We start from the raw sequence: 20,500 nt of genomic DNA, 5'->3' as shown, positions 1-20,500 counted from the left end.
AGAATGCTAACTTCAAGTGAAAAAGCTCAGGGACAGCTCCCAGGCCCCGAGTTCAAGCCCTAAGACTAGCATACCACATATACACACAGACACAGAGAGACAGACAGGCAAACAGAGAGACAGACAGACAGACAGACAGACAGACACACACACACACACACACACACACACACACACACTAAATAACAGTAACAACAGCAAAAACAAAACAAAAAAACAACAACCCAGGAATGGTACAAATGAGACAAGCTAGGGTTCCCAGAAGTAAAGCAACTCAGATCAGCGCCAGGGGCCAGTCTGGGGTGGAGCGAGCTGGGAGCAGAGCCCACACGTTGCTTTCTGTGCCCTCTTGCCTGATATCCTGGTGGGCTGTGCCCCTTTGCCAAGCTGTGGAAATATGCCTTCTTCCCTCCTTTCAGGCATTTCCGGAAGGCAGGCTGGCCTGCAACCCCCCAGGGAGCCCCTGGACCCCTGCTCTTTTCCCTAGCTGGGGCTGAAGGCCAGGGGAGTGGCTTCACGGGAGCTGGAATATAATGGCAGGAGGGCGGCCAGGGCTGGCGCTGGCTCTGCGGTTGAGGAGGAGGCTGTGAGGGGGAGGTGAGGCATTGGATGCCTTTGGTCCTAGAGAGCAGGTATGGCGATGCTCCACAGAGTTGTGTCAGGGATGAAGAATGAGTGAACCCGGAGCAAGTGGAGGGCGAAGAGGGGAAGAGGGCCTTCTGCCTCTGTGGGGGCCACCTGGGGGAACCCCAAGTTGTGAGGAGGAGAGCAGTGATTTTGCCTGACTAGCCAGGGGGCTTCTGTTCCCTGCTCCCTGCTTTGTTGCGCTCCCCATGCTAGGGCAGAGAAGAGGAAGAGCCGCAGCTGAAACCCGGGCCAGGCCGGTGGCTAGCAAGGCAGGATGGCGCGCTCATTCTGAACATCCTCTAAAAGGCTTTCCAAAGAATCAGAAGCTGTGAAACTGGGCTTGGGGACAGCAAACTTTGAGCTCTGAGTCAGAGCAAGGCGTTGCAGGTGGAGGCAACTGGCCGTGCGGAGGGTTGACAGCTGTGTGATTTAGGGGAAAAAATAGTAGCAGGTGAGAGCTAGGGTTTCCTGCCAGGCCCATACTGTCCAGTGTGAATGCTGGAAGCCAAAAGCCACCATGGTTATTCGTGTGTGTGTGTGTGTGTGTGTGTGCACGCTCGCATGCACATGTGTACTGGGACTTGTACTCAGAGCCTAGGCCCGGCCTTTTAGCTTTTCCTGTAAAGGCTAGCACTCTACCACTTGAGCCACAGCTCCACTTCTGGCTTTTTGGTGGTTAATTAGAGATAAGAGTCTTACAGCTTCTTCTGTCTGAGCTGGCTATGAAATGAGATCCTCAGCTCTCAGCTTCCTGAGTAGCTAGGATTAGAGGCATGAGTCACCTGCACCTGGCCACTGTGGCTATTTAAATTAGTTCAAATTCCAGAAATATCACCAAGCCAGCTTCTTAGTCCTATTTATTAGCCACCGTTCACAGGCTCAATAGCCACACGCAGTTGATAGCGTCTGGGTTGGGGGGAGCACAAATCTGCAATACTTCGGTCATCACAGAAGGTTCTCTGGGCCAGTAGGAAGTCTCAGGGGGCTTGATTGCTCAAGGAGCCATGGCAGAGAGCAGTTGAAGGCTCAGAAGTCTAGGTGGCCATGGTAACTCCAGAATGACAAGGGGCGTGACTCACTGCCAGCCAGTGCAAAGTGGACTCTGCCCCTGGGGACGGGGGCGAGGCCTCAGCTGGACTTAGACGTTGGGCTCAGTGTGACCAGTGCCAGCGTCAGAGAGACATGGAGTGAGTGCAGCCGAGCGTGAGCTGGGGGGGGGGGGGGTCCAGCTCACTCATAGTTGGCGTTGGGGTGGGGGCAGCAGAGAAGGGCTGGGAAGCTGCGGGACATTTCAGAAGAGAGACCAAGTCAGGAGCTTGCTAGATGGCAAAACAGTCCCTCCTATCCTACCCTAACCAGCTCCTTCGGCCTCCCTCCCAGGTCCAATGCAGTCCAACTGAAAAGGATGGAATACGCCATGAAGTCCCTGAGCCTTCTGTACCCCAAGTCCTTATGCAGGTGAGGAAGCCAAGGGCAGAAGGGAAGGGGAGGCCTCTGAGCAGGCGCTTAGACCTCCTTACTCCTTGGGACTCTGACTCAGGAGATCTGGAGTAGAGCCTAAGCCTGTAATCCTGACCCACAGGAAGTGCACACTGCCCCTCTCCCACCCCTCTCCATGCCGGACGGGCTAGGTGGGCTCTGTGCTGGCTGCTTTCAGTCCTGATCTCATGGGAGACAAGAATTATTGGCCCACATGAATAGACAGGGAAGCCCAGGCACCGAGCGGAGCACCCAGTCTCTCTTTCTCCTCCCTCCCCTCCCCCCCCCCCCCCCCCGAGAGTTTCATGGAAGCCAGTCACTGCTGGCTCACACCTGTAATCCTAGCTGCTTATGAGACTGAGATCTGAGGGTTGAGGTTCAAAGCTAGGCAAGAAAGACTATGAGACTCATATCCAATTAACCACCAAAAAAGCCAGAAGTAGAGCTATGGCTCAAATGGTAGAGCTCTAACCTTGAGTACAAAAGCTCAGGGACAGGGCTCAGGCCCTGAGTTCAAGCACGCTCTCTCTCTATCTGTCTCTCTGTCTCTGTCTGTCTCTCTGTCTGTCTGTCTGTCTGTCTGTCTGTCTGTCTGTCTGTCTCTCTCTCTCTCTCTCTCTCTCTCTCTCACACACACACACACACACACACACAGTCTCATGGACTTTCCTGCCTGGACTGGCTTTGAACCATGATCCTCAGATCTCAGCCTCTAGAGTAGCTAGGGTTATAGGTGTGAGCCAGTGGTGCCCCCAAATACCCCCCTTTACAGGTGAGATAAGACTAGGAGAGGAAGTGGGTATGGGGGAGGGGTGGGCCTCATCACCTTGCTCATGGCATTAGACATGTGGCTCCCTCCCACTAAGCCCTACCCAGGACTAGGGAATGAGAATCTGCCTGGGCAGGTGACTTGAACGCCATCACCGGGCAGTGGAAGTGTTCTGGGCGGCTCTGAGTCAGCGGCCCAGAGCGTGAGGAGATGCAGGGTAAAGCCAGCCTGGGGGCTGGGAATGTGGCTTAGTGGTAGAGTGCTTGCCTAGCATGCATGAAGCCCTGGGTTCCATTCCTCAGTACCACATACACAGAAAAAGCCAGAAGTAGCACTGTGGCTCAAGTGGTAGAGTGCTAGCCTTGAGCAAAAGAATCTGTGCCCAGGCCCTGAGTTCAAGCCCCAAAACTGGCAAAAAAAAAAAAAAAAAAAAAAGCCTGGTGTGTGAGGGGCACTGATGTCCACCGCAGCCGCAGCCGCAGCGAGCTCAGCAGACGTTCCAAACTCCCCAGGCACGTGGCCGTGAGCACCGCGGTGGTGACCCAGCAGTTGCTGTCAGAACCCAGCCAGGAAGCCCGGAGGGCCCCGGCCCGGCCCTGCAGAGTGAGCTCCGCAGATCGGAAAGTGCGCAAAGGCCTCATGGCCCGCAGCTTGGAGGATCTCCTCCGCAAGGTGAGCCTCAGCTGAGAGCGGGCCTTGTGTGTGCTTTGTGTGCCCTGGGATTCTGCAAGGAAACAGGGTCAGGCCTTAAATGGTGAAAGGTTCCCCTGCGGTGCCAGACCCAATGCAGCCGGAGTGCTTGGACCACTGTCTGATGGAAGGGCCAGGTCTGCAAGGTGACGGGGCGGGCAGTTGGCTGATCTGTCAGGTATCTGGAACGGAAGAGGAAGACGAGGACCACCGTGGCATCTGTATGAGACTGAGGTTATTTACTAGTGCTGAGGTTGCTGCAGACTTCACCAGTGAGACAGCTTTCCACTCAGCATCGGGGCAAATCCAGATGGTAGATGCAGGCTGCCGTTGGAGAGAAAAGGAGACACACAAAATTGATGGCTGATGGGCATTATGCTTCTTTTGGTGGTGATGAAAATGTGGTGAAATTAGATAGTGGTTGCACAACTTTTTTTGGGGGGGGCGGTCCTTAGCTGAAGGTTAGCACCTTACCACTTGAGCCACAGCACCACTTCTGGCTTTTTCTGTGGTTAATTGGTGATAAAAGTCTCATGGACTTTCCTGCCAGGGCTGGCTTCAAACTATGATCCTTAGATCTCAGCCTCCTGAGCAGCTAGGATTACAGGCATGAGCCACTGACACCTGCACAACTTTTTTTTTTTTTTTTTTTTTTTTTTTTTGTCAGTCCTGGGTCTTGAACTCTGGGCCTGGGCCCTATCTCTGAGCTCTTCATCTCAAGGCAAGTGCTTTACCACTTGAATCACAGCACCAGTTCCTGTTTTCTGGTGGTTAATTGGAGATAAGAGTCTCATGGACTTTCCGGTCCAGGCTAGCTTTGAACTGTGATCCTCTGATCTCAGCCTTCTGAGTAGCTAGGATTACAGGTGTGAGCCACTGGTGCCCCACCTGCAAACTTTTTTTATCTGAGTGTGTGCCAGTACTGGGGCTTGAACCCAGGCTACACACTTTCACTTAGCTTCTTTTCCTTCCTTCCTTCCTTCCTTTCTTCCTTCTTTCCTTCCTTGCTTCCTTTTATTTTTCTCTCTCCTTTCTTCCTCCCTCTCTCTCTTGCTCCCTTCCTTTCTCCCTTGTTCCCTCCCCCTCCTCTTTCTGGTAGTGGGGCTTAAACTCAACCTGGACCTCCAATTTTGAGGTGGTTAATTAGAAATAAGTCTTAGGCTGGGAAGGTGGCTCAGTGATAGAGTGCTTGCCTTGCAATGCATGAGGCCCTGGGTTCGATTCCTCAGCACCACATAAGCAGAAATAATCCTGAAATGGCGCTGTGGCTCCAGTGGTAGAGCCCTCGCCTTGAGCTGAAGAGCTGAGGGACAGCGCCCAGGCCCAGAGTTCAGGCCCCATGACTGACAAAATAAAGATAAAATAAAGGTCTCATGGGTTTTCTCATCCCTGCCTAGGATGGCTTTGAACTGAAATCCTCAGATCTCAGGCTTGAGCCGCTGGCACCCAGATTAGCTTTATTTCTGCTCAAGGCTGTTGTTGTAACACTTGAACCACACCTCTACTTGGTTGGGTTTGTTTTTGTTTTTGTTTTTTGCTGGTTAGTTGAAAATAAGAGTCTCTCAGACATGTCTGCCTGGGCTGGCTTGGAACTGAGATCTGAAGATATCAGTCTCTTGAGTAGTTAATTGGCATTTAGCTTGCACAGCTCTTTGAATATGCTTTTAAAAAAAGCATTGAAAAAAATTTAAAAAGCATTGAATTATATACTTAAAACGCGTGAATTTATGGCATGTTATTTACCTCAATAGCTTTGGTTGTGGGGCTTGAACTCTGGGTCTGGGCGCTGTCCCTCAGCTCTTCAGCTCAAGGCTAGCACTCTACCACTTGAGCCACAGCACCACTTCCAGCTTTTTCTGTTTATGTGGTGCTGAGGAATCAAACCCAGGGCCTCATGCATGTGAGGCAAGCACTCTACCACCGAGCCACCTCCCAATCCCTTAACAGATTCTTTTTGGTCAGTCATGGGGCTTGAACTTAGGGCCTGGGTGCTGTCCCTGAGCCTTTTTTGGCTCAAGGTTAGTGCTCTACCACTTGAGTCATAGTACCACTTTGCTTTTGGTGTTAATTGGAGATAAGACTCTTATGAAGCCCGGCACCTGTAGCTCACATTTGTAATCCTAGCTACTCAGGAGGCTGAGATCAGAGGCTTGCACGTTGAAACCCTCCCAGGCAGAAAAGTCTCCATGAGACTCTTATCTTCAATTAACCACTCAAAAACCAGAAGTGGTGCTATGGCTTACGTGGTAGGGAACTAGCCTTGAGCACAAAGAGGCTCAAGGACAGTGCTCAGGCCCTGAAGTTCAGGCTCCACAACTGACCAAAAAAAAAAAAAAAAAAAGTCTCATGGGCTTTCCTGCCTGGGCTGTCTTCTAACCACGATCCTCAGATCTCAGCCTCCTGAGTAGCTAAGATTACAGGCATGAGTCACTGGTGCCCAACTTCTCAAATTTTTTTTGGGGGGAGGGGCTTGAACTCAAGCCTGGGTGCTGTTCCTGAGCTTTTTTGTTCAAGGCTAGTACTACCAGTTTGAGCCACAGCACCACCTCCAGTATTCTGGTGGCTAATTGGAGATAAGAGTCTCAAAGACTTTCTTGCCTGTGCTGGCTTTGAACAGAGATCCTCAGATCTCAGCCTCCTGAGTAGCTAGGATTACAGGTGTGAGTCCTCAGCACTCAATTAATTTAAAAGCTGCAGGTGACTGTTGGATTATTAGCAGGCTCTGTAGGTATTAAGAGCCAACTCGAGAAGGGTGGGTAGGGTCCCACAGTAAACAGCTGGGGCCAGTGCCATCCCTGGGTCCCAGTGCTTTTGATCTTCCCCTGGCAGCAGAAGTGATAGCAGGTCCCCCGTAAGAGCTCTGTGGTCCTCTGGGGATGGCCAGACCCTCACTACTCCGATTCCTCAGGTCCGGGATGTCTTCAAGCTGAAAGGCAAATCCTTCACCTTGGTGCTGGAGGAAGATGGCACCATTGTGGAGACAGAAGAGTATTTCCAGGCCCTGGCAGGAGACACAGTGTTCATGATCCTCCAAAAGGGGCAGAGATGGCAGCCCCAGGCAGGGCAGGTGAGATCCTTTCTGTGCAGGGGGAGGCTCGGAGCTTGGAAATCACTGAGGGCTGCTAACCACTCGTTTGTCTGGCACCAGGGGACTAGGTACCAACTGGCCCACTCTCAGGAGCCTGACAAGAAGATTGATGTGGCCCGTGTAACCTTTGACCTGTATAAGCTGAATCCACAGGACTTCATTGGCTGCCTGAATGTGAAGGCAACTCTCTATAACTCGTACTCCTTGTCCTATGATCTCCACTGCTACAAGGCCAAGCGGATTGTGAAGTTAGTAGCTTGGGATGAGCTGGGTGGGGTGGGGGTAGGGTGGGGTAGAAGGCAAAGGCAGAGTCTCTGTTGGTTCACTTGGAGCGGACACTGTCTGGGACAGAGTGTCATGAAGGGAAAGGCCATGTTATGTAAATTACTTTGGTTGGCCTGAAGGAGGACATAAAAGACTTGGTAGGGTACTGCTTGATGAGTTATGCCTGTAATCCTAGCTACTCAGGAGGCTGAGATTCAAGGATCACAGTTCAAAGCCAGCCTGGGCAGGAAAGTCCACGAGATTCTTACCTCCAATTAACCAGCAAAATGCCAGAAGCAGAACTGTGGCTCAAGTGGTAGAGTGCCAGCCTTGAGCAAGAGGCCTTTGAATTCAAGCCTTGGTATTGGCACCTAAAAACAAGAACAACAAAAACCTTATGAGGCCATCTTTTTTTTTGGTTAGTCATAGGGCTTGAACTCAGGGCCTGAGCACTGTCCCTGAGCTTTTCGCTCAAGTCTAGTGCTCTATCATAGCTATACTGAGTTTTTTTGCGTTTGGTGGTTAGTTAGAGATAAGTCTCACAGGGGCTGGGGGTTTAGTCCAGCGGAAGGGCGCCCGCCTGGCGCGCCCAAGGCCCTGGGTTCGGTTCTCAGCCCTAGTTTAAAAAAAAAAAAAAAGAAAGACATATAAAGCTACAAAAGACCAAAAAAAAAAAAACAACAACAAGGTAACGAGATAAGTCTCACAGACTTTCCTGCCCAGGCTGGCATTGGACCTCCATCCACAGATCTCAGCTTCTTGAGTTGCCAGGATTACAGGCATGAGCCACTGGCACCAAGCGAAGCTGGGATATCTTGGTGAAGACAGCCATCTTAGTCAAGTTGGCTGTGGATGCAGTCCTAGCGGCTGGGGGAAGCCAGCCCCTGCTCTGCCTGTGCATTGCTCTAAAATAAGGGAGTGGTTTAGGTGTCCCATCTCTGTGGTGTTCAGACCATCACTAAGCCCAGGTGACCCCAATTCCTATAGGTTGGCATGGCACTGTGAAGGCATTTGGAGGGGCACAAGAAGGGTTATTCGCCGTCTTTCTGACCCGTGTCGTGGTTTCTCCCAGGGAAATGCTTCGCTGGGTGCTCTTCAGCATGCAGACCACAGGCCACCTGCTGCTGGGCACCTCTACTTACATGCAACAGTTCCTGGATGCCACGGAAGAGGCCCAGCCCGCCAAGGCCAAGGCGCCCTCCCTCGTCCCTGCCTGTCTGAAGATACTGCAATGAAGGCCCAAGCCCTTGGAGGCCTGCCCCAGCCAGAGGCTCAGCCAGAACCCTGTGCTCGACTGGTCGCACCCACAAGCCTGGCAGCTAAACAGCTTACCCCCCCCCCCCCCCCCCCCTGCACAGGACGGTGGAGGCAGAAGGCAGGTCTGGAACCTGGGCGGGCTGACTGATGAAACTCCAGTTCCGAGCCTGACCCAGCTCCTTCCTCCCTGCCTCAGGTCATTTAGCTGATGAAGGTGGGTCACGGGCACGCTATGATGATGTCACGTTCACATGCAGCGCTTTCATTCCACTCTCTCCTTCTTGCTCTCTGCCCAGAATGCTCAAATGACTTGTTGAGCCACTAATGTACGGTACTGCAGAGTTTGCAATAAATTATTTATGCTGATACATCTCTTGTGTTTTTTTTCTTTCTGTCCTGGGGCTTGCACTCCGGCACTGTCCCTGAGCTCTTTTGCAAGGCTAGTGCTCTACCACTTTGAGACAAAGAGCCACTTCTAGTTTTCTGGTGATTAACTGGAGATAAGAGTCTCACACTCTTTCCTGCCCAGACTAGCTCTGAACTGCGATCCTCAGATCTCAGCCTCCACAGTAGCTAGGATGACAGGCGTGAGCCTCCAGCGCCCGGCTTCTGAGGGGAGGGCTAAGGGAGGAAGAGAGGAATCTGTTCTCAAACCATTCGCTATTATAGGAAATAGTACCTTTCTACAGAGTCCAAGTTAATTTTAGAAGTCTGCTGGAAAATAGAAAAAAAAAATGTCTGTTGAATTTGAGACCTGTGCTAACACTCTACCACTTGAGCCACAGCACCACTTACAGTTTTCTGGTGGTTTATTGGAGATAAGTCTCACGGACAGTTCCTGTCAGGGCTGGTTTTGAACCGTGATCCTCAGATCTCAGCCTCCTGAGTAGCTAGAATGACAGGCGTGAGCCACTGGCACCTGGCTGAATTCATTTTTCGAATTCTTCAGTGTTACTTTTTTTTTTTTTTTTTTTGAGGAAAGGAGAGGGCTTGAACTCAGGGCCTGGGCACTATCCCTGAGCTTTTTTGCTCAAGGTTAGTGCTCTGCCACTTGAACTACAGCTGAACTTCCGGCTTTTTGGTGGTTTATTGGAAATAGTCTCACAAACTTTCCTGCCTATGCTGACTTGAAGTGCGATCCTCAAATCTCAGCCTCTGGAGTAGCTAGGATTATTGGCATAAGCCACTAGCACCTGGTTCATTCCTGAGCTTTTGTCCCTAACCCAAGTGCTCTACCACTTGACCCACAGCTCTACTTCCAGCTTTTGGTGAGTAGAGATAGTCATACAGACTTTTCTGCACCAGTTTACTTTAAACCAGGATCCTCAGATCTCAGCCTTGAAGGAGTTAGGATTACAAATGTGTCACCAGTACCCAGCTTCAGTATCAAAACTTGCAATAACACAATTTGTAATATTTTGGTGGGAAAATACCAGTCAAGCTACAAGGCCATTAACCAATGCCCAATATTAGCTTGCTAGACTGCCTCGCTTTCATGCTCAAGACCTCTGGACCTCGACTGCGAAGTGAGCTATTAGCAGCAGTGGAGCACTGGCCTAGCCCTCCTCAAAGTGAGCTCCAAAGAGGATTAGTATCTCATCAGTGCATCAACAGCCAGCTCACAGAAGCCAAACACGGAAGGCTGGCCTGGTAGGTGGCTGTGCTTTGGTCTGCAATCCTCAATTTCAAAACTTGTATTACTTCATAACTCCTACTATAAAACCTATTTGGACTGTGTTAATGCTGAAACAAAGGGCTGGGTTGCCCAAGCTGGAAAGCTACTGCCTGCAGCCAATGTGGCAAGAGCAGCCAAGACCAGCTGAGGAGCACTTGCCACAGCTCCACTTCAAACTCAGCTTTTTGCTCAGTTTGACTTTCTTGCCGAGGCTGGGCCGTCTGGAACCTCCATTCCCAGATCTCAAGCCTCCTGAGTAGCTTAGCATTACAAGCCTGAGCCACTGGCACCCCAGCTGAAAACACCTTCTATTCTGGGCTGTTCTGCACTTACAGTTGTTGCTGGAGACTGGCTTGGGGCCAGGCTGGCTCCAAGGAAGCAGGTTGCCTGGCCAGAGGGCATGATGTTTGCATTATTTCTGTTCTACCCCTGCTGAAGCTGTGGCCTAGCAGCTCCTGAGACGGAGGTGATGCAAGCTGGTTCTGTCCTCAGGGCCCCTCTGCCTAAGGACCGGAGATTCCCTAATGAGTCTGTGGTGACTGACCACGGCCGGCTGGGACGGGGCCCCCTCAGCCCAGGGAAAATATAGTTCTTCCTTTTCTTCCAGGAAAGAAGGCCCAGAGGAGTGAGAAGTCATCCCGGGATGGACACAGGGAAGTGTTGCCATTTAGTAGGGAGGGAAACTGCCCAAGAACATGAGGCAGAGCCCCAGGAGGACCAGTAGCTGGCCCAAATAGGAAAATGGCCTTTCCTGGGGCCAGAACTGCCAAGAGGGGTGTGCTGTAGTTAGGGGCCTCAGTGTCTTCTCAAGCTGGTAACGAGGTGAACAGGAGGCCTTAGGATTCTAAACTAAGGGACTTTGGACAAAACAGTCCTACACTCAAGATGGGAGTCTCAACCCCTGGCAGGGCTGAGGTGAGGTTTATTAGCAGAGCACTTGCTTGCCTAGCACGCTCAGGCCTCGAGTCACAACTCTAGTACCGCCCCTCATAAAAAGAAAACACTTGCATTTTTGTTAAAAATTTCACCACCCTCCCGTTTTTGTGCATTTAAATATGATTTGAATCTATGGTTCCTCTTCTTTGCAGAAGGGGGGATTGACTCTAAATCATTATGTTAATACTAGGCAAGCACTCTACCATTAAGATCTATATCCTGGGGCTGGGAAGGTGGCTCAGCGGTTGTGTTTGCCTTGCATATATGAGGCCCGGGGTTTGATTCCTCAGCACCACCTAAGCAGAAAAAGCCAGAGTGGCACTGTGGCTCAAGTGGTAGAGTGCTAGCTTTGGGCTTAAGAGCTGAGGGACAGCGCCCAGGCCCAGAGTTCAAGCCCCATGACTGAGGGGTGGGGTGGAATATATGTCCCTAGCCGGATGTCAGTGGCTCACGCCTGTAATCCTAACTATACAAAGGCTAAGATCTGAGGATCTTGGTTCAAAACTGAAGTGGTGCTGTGGCTCAAAGTGGTAGAGCAGCTGGGAAGGTGGCTCAGTGGTAGAGTGCTTGCCTTGCAATTCCTCAGCACCACATAAAGCAAAAAGAAAAAAGTGGGAAGTGGCACTGTGGCTCAAGTGGTAGAGCACTAGACTTGAGCTGAGGGACAGCACCCAGGCCCAGAGTTCAGGCCCTATGACCAGACCCAAAAAAAAAAAAAAAAGTGGTAGAGCACTAGCCTTGAGCTGAAGAGCTCAAATCTACAGTTAAATCCCCAAATCTACAATTAAAAATACATAAGCCAAGGGCCAGTGACTAACCTCTGAATCCTAGCTCCTGGGAGGATGAAAGTGGAAGGATCACAATTTGAGGCCAACCTGATCACGTGCTTGAGAGCCCTTCTCCATGAATAGCTGGGCCTGGTAGAGTGTACCTGTCCTCCGAGCTGGGATGAGATCTGGGAACATTATGGCTCCAGAAGAACCTGAGAATAAGTCTTTTGAGACTCCATCTCAATGCAAAGAAGCTGGGTATGGTGGTACCTGTCGCTCATCCCAGCTATGGTGAGAAACAAATATTAGGATCATGGTGCCAGACCCTAACCTCAAAAATAGCGAGTTAAAGGGATGGAGGCATGGCTCAACAGTAGAGTACCTAACTAGCAAGCATGAAATCTTGAGTTTGGACCCCAGTAGTGCCAAAAAAATAAAACAAGTCTTCAGGGGCAGTGCCTTCATGTAGTCTTGAGAACTTGAGGAACAAGTGCGTATCTGTGAAATAAATTACTTGTGGAAATTAGCTGGAGTTAACACTAGCTTTGAGAAACAAACAGCCCTTTTAAGGTGGGTGTCAGAGGTTCACGCCTGTACTCCTAGCTCCACAGGAGGCTGAGATATGAGGACTGTAGTTCAAAAGCAGCCTGAGCAGAAAAGTTCCCGTGAGACTCTTTATCTCCAATAAACTACTAAAAAAAAAGCGGGAAGTGGCACTGTGGCTCAAGTGGTAAAGTGCTACTTGAGCCACAGTGCCACTTCCCGCTTTTTTTTTCACAAAGAGGCTCAGGGACCCCACTCAGGCCCAGCATTCAAGCCCTAGGATGGGGGAGGGGCAACAAAAAAGAGCTCGTTTAAGGCATATGATCCACAATTCTTCTCTTGTTCCCCGCCATATACACAAATTACATAGAGACTCACAAACCCACTTTTACATAAGCATTACGCATTTGCTGTATTGAAAAGATTTTTAGTTCCAATACTAGCAGTACAGAGTTACAGAGAAAAAAAAATATAAAGGCTACAGAGCGTATTTTTAAAACTTATTTGCAGGTATGTTAAATATGGTATGTTATGTATTGGAGGAAAACGGGTACTTTTGTCTTTGAATTTACTACTGACAATTTTCTGTGAATAGTTCTGTGCTAAGCATTGATATGCTAGAAAGAAAGCAACTATTCATCCTGGCTTTTTGCCTTTTGGTAACGTATTTACACACAGGCCTCAATGTTGAGAAGATCGAGGACTCGGTAGAAAAACGTTTTACACCAAGTTTGTACGACAGAAATTTCTCAGCAGTCAAAGTAAAAGAAAACAAAAACATGCAAACCATACTTTTCTGAAAACACTAAACTTAAAGCAAGCAGCGAAGCACACAAATGCAGAATGAAAAGAGCCTTTTCCCCTTCAACCAAAAGTAGTTACTTCCTTACTAATTTCACTAGGCGCTGTTCACTTTTCAAACAGGAGACGATTTTTTTTTCTTAAAAAAAAAAAAAAAACACAACAAAACTGTCCCAAGATTTCGCAGCTCTACGGCAGGTTTCAGAAAGTCTTCCACTCGGTGCTTCAGTAGCGCGGGGGTGAGTAGGACGGAGATCTGGACCTCGAGGTGTACCTGCCGTGGGTGTAGTAGGGAGAAGGTGACCGCCTTCTGTACACGGGCTCCCGGTCTTGGGCTCTCCACCCCCCGCCCCGGTACGATCTGCCGTAGTATTCTCTGCCGTAGTATTCTCGATCGTCAGAGCCGCGATCGTAGCCTCGGTCGTAATAATCCCAGCGCCGGTAGCCGCCATAGGTAGGTCTTCCCATGTAAATCCCCGGTGTTGGGGTATGCGGTCTCTTCGTGATGGAGAAATCCACTCTGATCCTCCGCCCGGCGAGCTCCATGCCGTTGGCGCGCTCTTTTGCCTCCTTGGCGTCGTCTACGCTTTCAAAATACACGAAGGCGAACCCTCTGGAACGCCCGGACTGCTGGTCGTACACCACGGACACGTCGGCGATGGCGCCGTACTTGGAGAACACCTCCCTCAGATCCCGCTCGGTGGTGTACAGGCTCAAGCCGAACACGCCCAGGCAACAGTTGGGGTCGGGGTCCTCCCGATTCCCGCCGTGGCGCCTCTGCGAGGACGGCGAGGGGGAGCGGCTGGGGCTGCGCCGTCTTCCGCGGTCTCGACTGTAGTCCCTGCCGCTGGATCGCTGGCGGGAGCGGGGCGGGGATCGCGACCTGGAGAACCGCCGCCGGGAGCCCCGCGGGCACCGGGGCCGGGACTGGGACCGGGAGCGGGACCTGGCCGGGGAGCGGCCCGCGGCTTTCCGGGGGGCCGGGGCGCTTCCACTTCCGGAAGCCGAGCGGGATTCCCGCTCGTCGTCGTCGAACATCCGCTCTCCGCTGTCGCTCATGACTCCGGCCCGCCCTCGTCGCCGCTCGCCGGGCTTCAAGCCTGCAAAAACATGTCGGTCACAGTGTTTATAACCATCTTCCCCTCGGCCATGGGGACAAGGAAGCGTCGGACGGGGGACAGAGGAGGAAAGGCTAATCGCGCTCACGGTTTCAGGCCATCATGGCGGGGAGCAGCTACCGTCACGGCCGGACAGGAAGCAGACGAGGCTTAACAGGAAGGACTCAGGACCATATCTAGTCCACGAGGCCACACCCACGTGACTCACCTCCTCCAATCAAACCCCAGCTTCCTTAGTCCCACCACCGCCTTAGTTTATGTAAATTTGGGATCCTGGGCTGGGGGCGTGGCTAACATGGCGGACGGCTTCCCCAGAGACCAGGCCCCAGGACTATCACCAAAATGCAAAACAAAACCAATAAAGACTGAACCGTCCCTGGATTAGTCACTTGTTAGATCTGGGTCCTCAAGAGCCAATCCAGTTCGAACAAGCCTTCTCTGACAACAACAAAAGTATGCTCTGCTGGGCTGAGAATGTGGCTGAGTGGTAGAGTGCTTGCTTAGCATGCATGAAGTCCAGGGTTCGATTCCTCAGTACTACACACACAGAAAAGGCCAGAAGTAGCGCTGTGGTTCAAGTGCTAGCCTTGAGCTTCCTGAAGCTCAGGGACAGTGCCCAGGCCCTGAGTTCAAGCCCCAGGACTGGCAAAACAAAAGTAAAAACATCTAAGTATGCTCTCCTAAGCTTTTCAATCCAATTAAGTAGGCAACATTAACCATCACAATTTTTCTGTTGCTATAACCAGGGCTGTGGGAGCAGCCCAGTGGTAGGGTACTGGCCCTGGATTCCCTCCTCAGCCCTGAGACAGTAAAAAGAAAAACTACAATAAAAAAAATCCTAAAACGGGGCTGGGAAGGTGGCTCAGTGGTAGAGCGCTTGCCTTGCATGCCTGAGGCCCTGGGTTCGATTCCTCAGCACCACATAAGCAAAAAGAAAAAAGCCAGAAGTGGTGCTGTGGCTCAAGTGGTAGAGCGCTAGCCTTGAGTGAAGAGCTAAGGGACAGTGCCCAGGCCCAGAGTTCAGGGCCCAGGATCGGACACCCCCCCCCCCAAAAAAAAATCCTAAAACTCGATCATTTATAAACAATTTATGTGTCATATTCTAGAGCCTTAGAAGAGACACACTTTTAACCAAGAGATAACTCCAAGAGGAAAAAGTGAGAGTATGTGTGTACATATACTTCACACAGTCTAGTAACTTTTACTCTTTAGTACATTGAGATTGAGTCACACCAACTTAAAAGATGTATGTTCCCTCCTTCCCCCCATATACTGGCTGGAGGTTGGAATGGAAGGCCTCAGGAATTCTAACTTTACCCCCCCCCCTTTTTTCTGATTGGTTGTGCATCTTGAACACAAGGCCTGGGTGCTGTCCTGAGCACTTTTTGCTCAAGGCTAGCACTCCACCACTTTGAACCACAGCACCACTTCATGGACTTTCCTGCCCTGGCTGGCTTTGAACCACGATCCTCAGATCTCAGCCTCTTGAGTAGGTGGGATTACAGGTGTGTGCCACCGGTGGTCGGCTCTTTCGGTTTGTTTTTAGATTAAGGCTTTGGGAATTCTGCCAGGGCTAGCTTCAAATTCCGATCTCCTGCCTGTGGCCGCCCTACTGAGAGGTGCATTTCCTTTAAAGCACCACCTGCTACGGGCCACTTCCATGTTACTAGATGCAGAGGGCCTTGCCCTTTTTTTGGAGGGTGGGGGGTGAGAGTGTTCTGGCACTTGAGCTCAGGGCCTGGGCTCTCTACCACTTGGGCCTCTTCATTCACTTTCCTGCCTAGGTTGGCTTTGAACTCTATTCTCAGATCTCAGCCTCGAGGGCGCGTAGGTAGGATTATAGGATTACGGTGTGAGCTACTGGCACTCGGCAGGCTTTGTGTTTGTTGTTTCCTTTCTTTTCGTGCGCCGACCCCTGGGCTACAGTAACTCAGGGCCTGGGTGCTGTTGCCGAACTTCTTTTGGTAAAGGCCGGCCCCTTACCCTTGGAGCCACAGCTCTACTTCCGGCTTTGGGGGCCAGTTTACTGGAGACAAGTAGTCCCAGCTGAGGGCGAGGGCTGCGGCCCGCCCCACCAGGCCCAAGTTGGCCCTGCACGTGATCTTCACCCAGCAGAGCACAGAATCCATTTTGTTCGCCGTCTCGCGTCCGCACCGCTCCGCACCCCTTTGTTGTCGTGGGCATGCGAGGGAGGGGCGGCGCGGGGGCTTGAACCCGGGGCCTGGCTGGCTCGGGCGCGCGGCACGGCCTGCGCCGGGCCTCCGGGTCCCTCCGGGGCTCCCGGTGGGCTCCTCCCACCGCCGTGGACGGCGAGGCGTGCGCGGCGCCCGGGCCGGCGGACCCCCCCCCGCCCCGCCGAGCGCCGCCCACCACGCCGCGCGCCCGCGGCTTCCCGCCTCGCTCGGCCGAGGCCGGCGGCGGCCGGGCCCCCCCCGCCCCGCGCCCCGCGCCGGGGGGCCCGGCGAGCGGGTCGGGGCCCGCGCGGGCGCCGGGCCGGACGCGCCTTTGTCCCGCTCGGGCCGGCCGGCGCGGGCGCCGGGGCCGCGGGCCGCTGCCCATCCACTCACTTGCTTCACAGGACTGTGCACGCCGACGGCCGCAAGTCCGAAACTCCGCGGAAGTGGAGGGGAAACTCCACCCTGCCCCGGCCTTTCCTGTTCCGGTCTTCTCCGAAGACCTGGAGCTCAGCCGGGGAGGAAGCCCGCTGCCTCAGTTTCCCCAAGAGCACGAGCACGAGTTTGCGCCTTTTCGTGCCGGGCCGCAGGCAAAGTCTCAACTACCCACGGCGGAGCCCCGCCCGCTCGGTCTCCTGATTGACAGTCGGCTTGACCAATCGGAGCACCGCTGGTCAGAGCGGTGGGGGGGCCTTCCGGACGCATGCGCCCTGGCCTTGTTCCGGAGATGGGAGGCTTCCGGGTGTGGGGCCGGGTCTCGGGGGGCTGGCGCCGGGGGCCGGGGGTCTGCGCGCGGCTCCGGCACGCGGGCTTCGGCACCCGGGCCCGGTAATCACCGCCGCCCCGGCCTTGGTGAGGGGGGCGGGCCGGGTCCCCGCGCTGCGTCGTGGGGCCCCGAGTTCCGAGAGCCCCGGGCGGGCGGCCTGGGCGGGGTCCGGGCCGGCGGACCCCGCGGCCCCATGGTTGCTCCGTCCACCTTTTCCAGGCGGCAGCCGCAGCCTCGGGGCGCGGACCCCGCGGGGGCCCCGGGCTGGCCGCGGCCGGGCGGCCTCGGGCGGGAGGAGCTGCTGGACGCGCTGCGGGCGGCCCTGCTGCGCCGGGAAGGTGAGGGGCCCGGGCCGGAGCCCCGCCGCCGCCGGGCCAGGCGTCGCCTCGGGGCTCTAGGAACTAGCGATCTCTGCCGGGAGACCCTGTGGTGGCGAGGCACTCACCGGGGACTCAGACCTCTCGGTGGCATTCGAGACAAGACACTAAGCAGCCTGAGCCCTGTGAGACGTAGGACAGCAAGTGCAAAGGCCCTGCGGTGGCAGTGAGCGGGGCTTATGTGAGGAGAGACGTCCACTGGGTTTACGCGAGGTTGGGGTTCACTGTGCTGAGCTGCGTGGGAAGGCGCTTTGTAAACTCACGGACGATTACTGTTGCTTTTGCTGATGTTTGTGTAATGTGTTTCAGGGCCTCTGGTGACATTGAACAAGCCAGCGGGGCTGCCCGTGTCAGGTAGGGGGTGTTGGGAGGTACTGACTGAGAGATGATGTCTCCAAGGGAGGGGTGGGGTGGGGATGAAGCTCTTTTTCCTCTTCTCTAGGAAAGCCAGGAGAGCTGACGTTGCAGTCGGTGCTGCCCGAACTGAGCCAGTCCCTGGGTACTAGGGAGCTCCACTTGGTGCGAGCACCTGGGAAGTAAGTGATGAGGGGGAGTGTAGAAAATTCACAGTGGAGCGCCTGCCCCTGGCACACAGTTGGCAATTGGCGCTCCCTGGGGGGCCAGGGCAAAACAAATAGAATGAACTACCCAACCTTGTTGGCTTGGGAGGGGAAACCTTGTTTCTCAGGAGGTCTGTGTTACGTATGGTTGTGGCATTACTGTTTGGTCTTGAGTGGAACAGTATTCCTTCTAAGGGGTGTTTGTGTGGGGGTTGGAGGGGAAGTGGGATTGGAGTTTAGGGCATGTGCTCTTGCTTGGCTTTCTCAAGTCTGGAGCTCTACCACTTGAGCCACATCTCCACGCCCAGCTTTTTTGCTAGCTAACTGGAGATGGAGTCTTTTCTGTCTGGGGTGGCTTTGAACCAGGATCCTCGCATCTCTGCTTCTCAAATAGGATCACAGGTGTAAGCCACCAGCATGCAGTGCCTAGGGGTCCCATTTTGTGAGTGGGCCCACAGCACGTTGTGTGGTTTGTCCCTTCTTCCAGGGAGCCTTCTGGGCTTGTACTACTCTCCAGTTGTCCCCAGACAGCGAGCCACCTGCAGAAGTTCTTTACCCACTGTAGGAGGGCCCAGAGGCCCACAGCTACCTACTGGTGAGCGGAGTTCGGAGAGGCTGTGGGGGCAGCGGGGAGTGGGGGTCCCGTGGGCCACCCTGTGACGTCTCATGCCCTTTCTCAGTGCCGTCACTGATGGCATCCCGAGCCACTCTGAGGGGAAGATCCGCGTGGCCCTGGCCCTGGCACACACTGATGGCGTCAGCCAGGTGAGTCGGGTGGGGAAGGGGGCTCTTCAATTCTGCCACCTTCCAGAGGAGTCTGGGGAGGGAGATGGGGGAGAGTGGCCCCCTGGGCCGGGCCGTCTTGCGGGTGCAGCTCTCAGGTGCGTAGGAACCTTGTCCAGGCTTGGCTGGCCCCACAGGGGGTTCCTGTCAAGTGCCCATCCCGAAAGGACATCACGGAAGGCGTCAGGAGGACCCTCAGCCGCTTCCGTGTCCTGGCCGCGGGCTCCGGCTGTGCCCTGGTGCAGCTGCAGCCACTGACAGGTGGGTCGGAGCTCTGGCCGGCTTTGGGGCACCGGCGGGAATGAAGACCGTCCTCCCTGTAGTTCAGCCAGCGCCACGATCTCACCCTCCTGCCTGCCCCATGCCCTCACTGCCCTTGTGCTTGGGGGAGGGGGAGGGACCGCCACGGGGGGGGGGGCTGTCCACCATGTCCCGTCTTCTTCGCCCAGCGTTTCCCGATCAGCTGCAGGTACACATGGTGCTGCAGCTCTGTCCGGTGCTTGGGGACCACACGTACGCCGCTCGAGTGGGCACCGTCCTCGGCCAGCGCTTCCTCCTGCCAGTTGAGAATGCCAAGCCCCGGAGACAGGTGCCCAGGCCCATGCGCCTGCTTCCTTCCAGCATGGGGTGTGGTCCGGGTGCCCTCCTGGCTTCCTGCGCTCACTCCCCGTCTAGCTGTGTGGCTTGGGCCCGTCCTGCCCACGTGGCAAGCGGAAGCCCTGAAGCAGAGGGACTTCCAACAGCCCTCCCTACGCCCGCCCCTCAAGTCTGGGGTGTGTGGTAGGGTATTTCTCAATGCTCTGACCTTGAGCCCAAAGTACCGAGGTGCACTCCCCCTTCCCCCAGCGTGCAGTGTGATGAGTGGGAGAGGGTAGGGGCGGGCAGCCATGCAGGGACCCCGCCAGTTGAGAGGGCACGCTCTGTGGATGAAGATTTCACCTGCTGACACCGCCATCCTGGGACTACAGGTGTCATCCCATGACCTTGTCCAGCAGCAAGAAGGGCTAGACATGGTGTTTAGCTGTGTGGCCAGGAGGAAAGTGGTTTGGGAAGTTCCCAGCAAGCATCTGCTGCTGTGTGGGAATTAGTGTGCTCAGCCATGGTGTGTGTGTGTGTGTGTGTGTGTGTGTGTGTGTGTGTGTGTGTGTGTGTGTGTGTGTGTGTGTGTGTGTGTGTGTGTGTGTGTGTGTGTGTGTGTGTGTGTGTGTGTGTGTGTGTGTGTGTACAAGACAGCCGCACATGGGGAGAGGGGCTGGCCTCACGTCCCCTCGGCGCTCCATCTGCTGCCTTGGTTCTTCTGCTCAGGTCTTGGGTGACGCTCTGCTCCGCCGCCTCCGCCTCCCTCCCTCCCAGGCTGCCCCGCTGCCTCTGCACCTCCACCTGCACCGCCTTCTCCTCCCAGGCACCAGCCCCGCGGGCGCTCCCGTGGAGCTCGTGGCTCCCCTGCCCCCCTATTTCTCCAGGACTCTGCAGTGCCTGGGGCTCCCCGAGCCGTAGCCTTTCCACTGGTTCACTGTGTGGCGCTGGGCAAGTGGCTTCTCTGTGGATTTGAAATAATAAAAACTCCTACCTCAGGCTCTGCTTTGGCGGATTTGCTGGTAAAACAGATACTTTCCGTGGCCTGTGGTTTGCTCAGTTGTATTTGGTGGCTTCCTTTGAAAGCTGATCATTTTAATCATTTTCCCCCCCTCCTTTTGGTGCTAGTCCTGGGGCTTGAACTTGGGGTCTGGGTACTGAGTTTTGTTGCTCAAGGCTAGTGCTTTACTACTTGAGCTTTTTTTTTTTTTTTTTTTTTTAACCACTTTTGGTTTTTTGGTGTTTCC

At 54.0% G+C, this 20,500-nt stretch overlaps 2 protein-coding genes and 1 pseudogene across 6 annotated transcripts; 2 read left to right on the top strand and 1 right to left on the bottom strand.

The window, feature by feature from the left end:
• The first annotated feature begins 564 nt into the window (after window positions 1–564).
• On the top strand, window positions 565–8,542 carry LOC138824794 (lipid transferase CIDEC-like). Of its 5 annotated transcripts, none has more exons than XM_070019073.1 (6): window positions 565–632; window positions 2,008–2,085; window positions 3,388–3,547; window positions 6,474–6,632; window positions 6,714–6,901; window positions 7,990–8,542. In XM_070019073.1, exons 1-6 carry the CDS (start codon window positions 610–612, stop codon window positions 8,150–8,152), a joined length of 771 nt encoding a protein of 256 aa, XP_069875174.1. In that variant the 5' UTR covers window positions 565–609; the 3' UTR covers window positions 8,153–8,542. The 5 variants fall into 5 exon arrangements, with proteins under 5 accessions (XP_069875174.1, XP_069875172.1, XP_069875173.1 ...); XM_070019071.1 differs by having other exon boundaries at window positions 3,346–3,547; XM_070019072.1 differs by lacking the exon at window positions 565–632 and adding an exon at window positions 1,723–1,814 and having other exon boundaries at window positions 3,346–3,547.
• A 3,942-nt stretch (window positions 8,543–12,484) lies between these two features.
• Window positions 12,485–16,808, bottom strand: LOC138824793 (transformer-2 protein homolog beta pseudogene; annotated as a pseudogene).
• Window positions 16,809–16,918: 110 nt separating this feature from the next.
• On the top strand, window positions 16,919–20,251 carry LOC138824792 (mitochondrial mRNA pseudouridine synthase RPUSD3-like). The gene is made up of 9 exons (XM_070019069.1): window positions 16,919–17,019; window positions 17,177–17,295; window positions 17,644–17,688; window positions 17,777–17,870; window positions 18,382–18,489; window positions 18,575–18,659; window positions 18,815–18,938; window positions 19,127–19,266; window positions 19,983–20,251. The coding sequence occupies exons 1-9, from the start codon at window positions 16,919–16,921 to the stop codon at window positions 20,172–20,174; spliced, it is 1,008 nt and encodes a 335-aa protein (XP_069875170.1). The 3' UTR covers window positions 20,175–20,251.
• Window positions 20,252–20,500: the final 249 nt, after the last annotated feature.

This window comes from Dipodomys merriami, unplaced genomic scaffold (assembly GCF_024711535.1).
Source record: "Dipodomys merriami isolate MVZ:Mamm:240054 unplaced genomic scaffold, mDipMer1.0.p SCAF_13, whole genome shotgun sequence".
NCBI lineage: Eukaryota > Metazoa > Chordata > Mammalia > Rodentia > Heteromyidae > Dipodomys > Dipodomys merriami.
The sequence above is the reverse complement of the archived record's forward strand: the minus strand, read 5'-3'. Positions and strand labels throughout refer to the sequence as shown.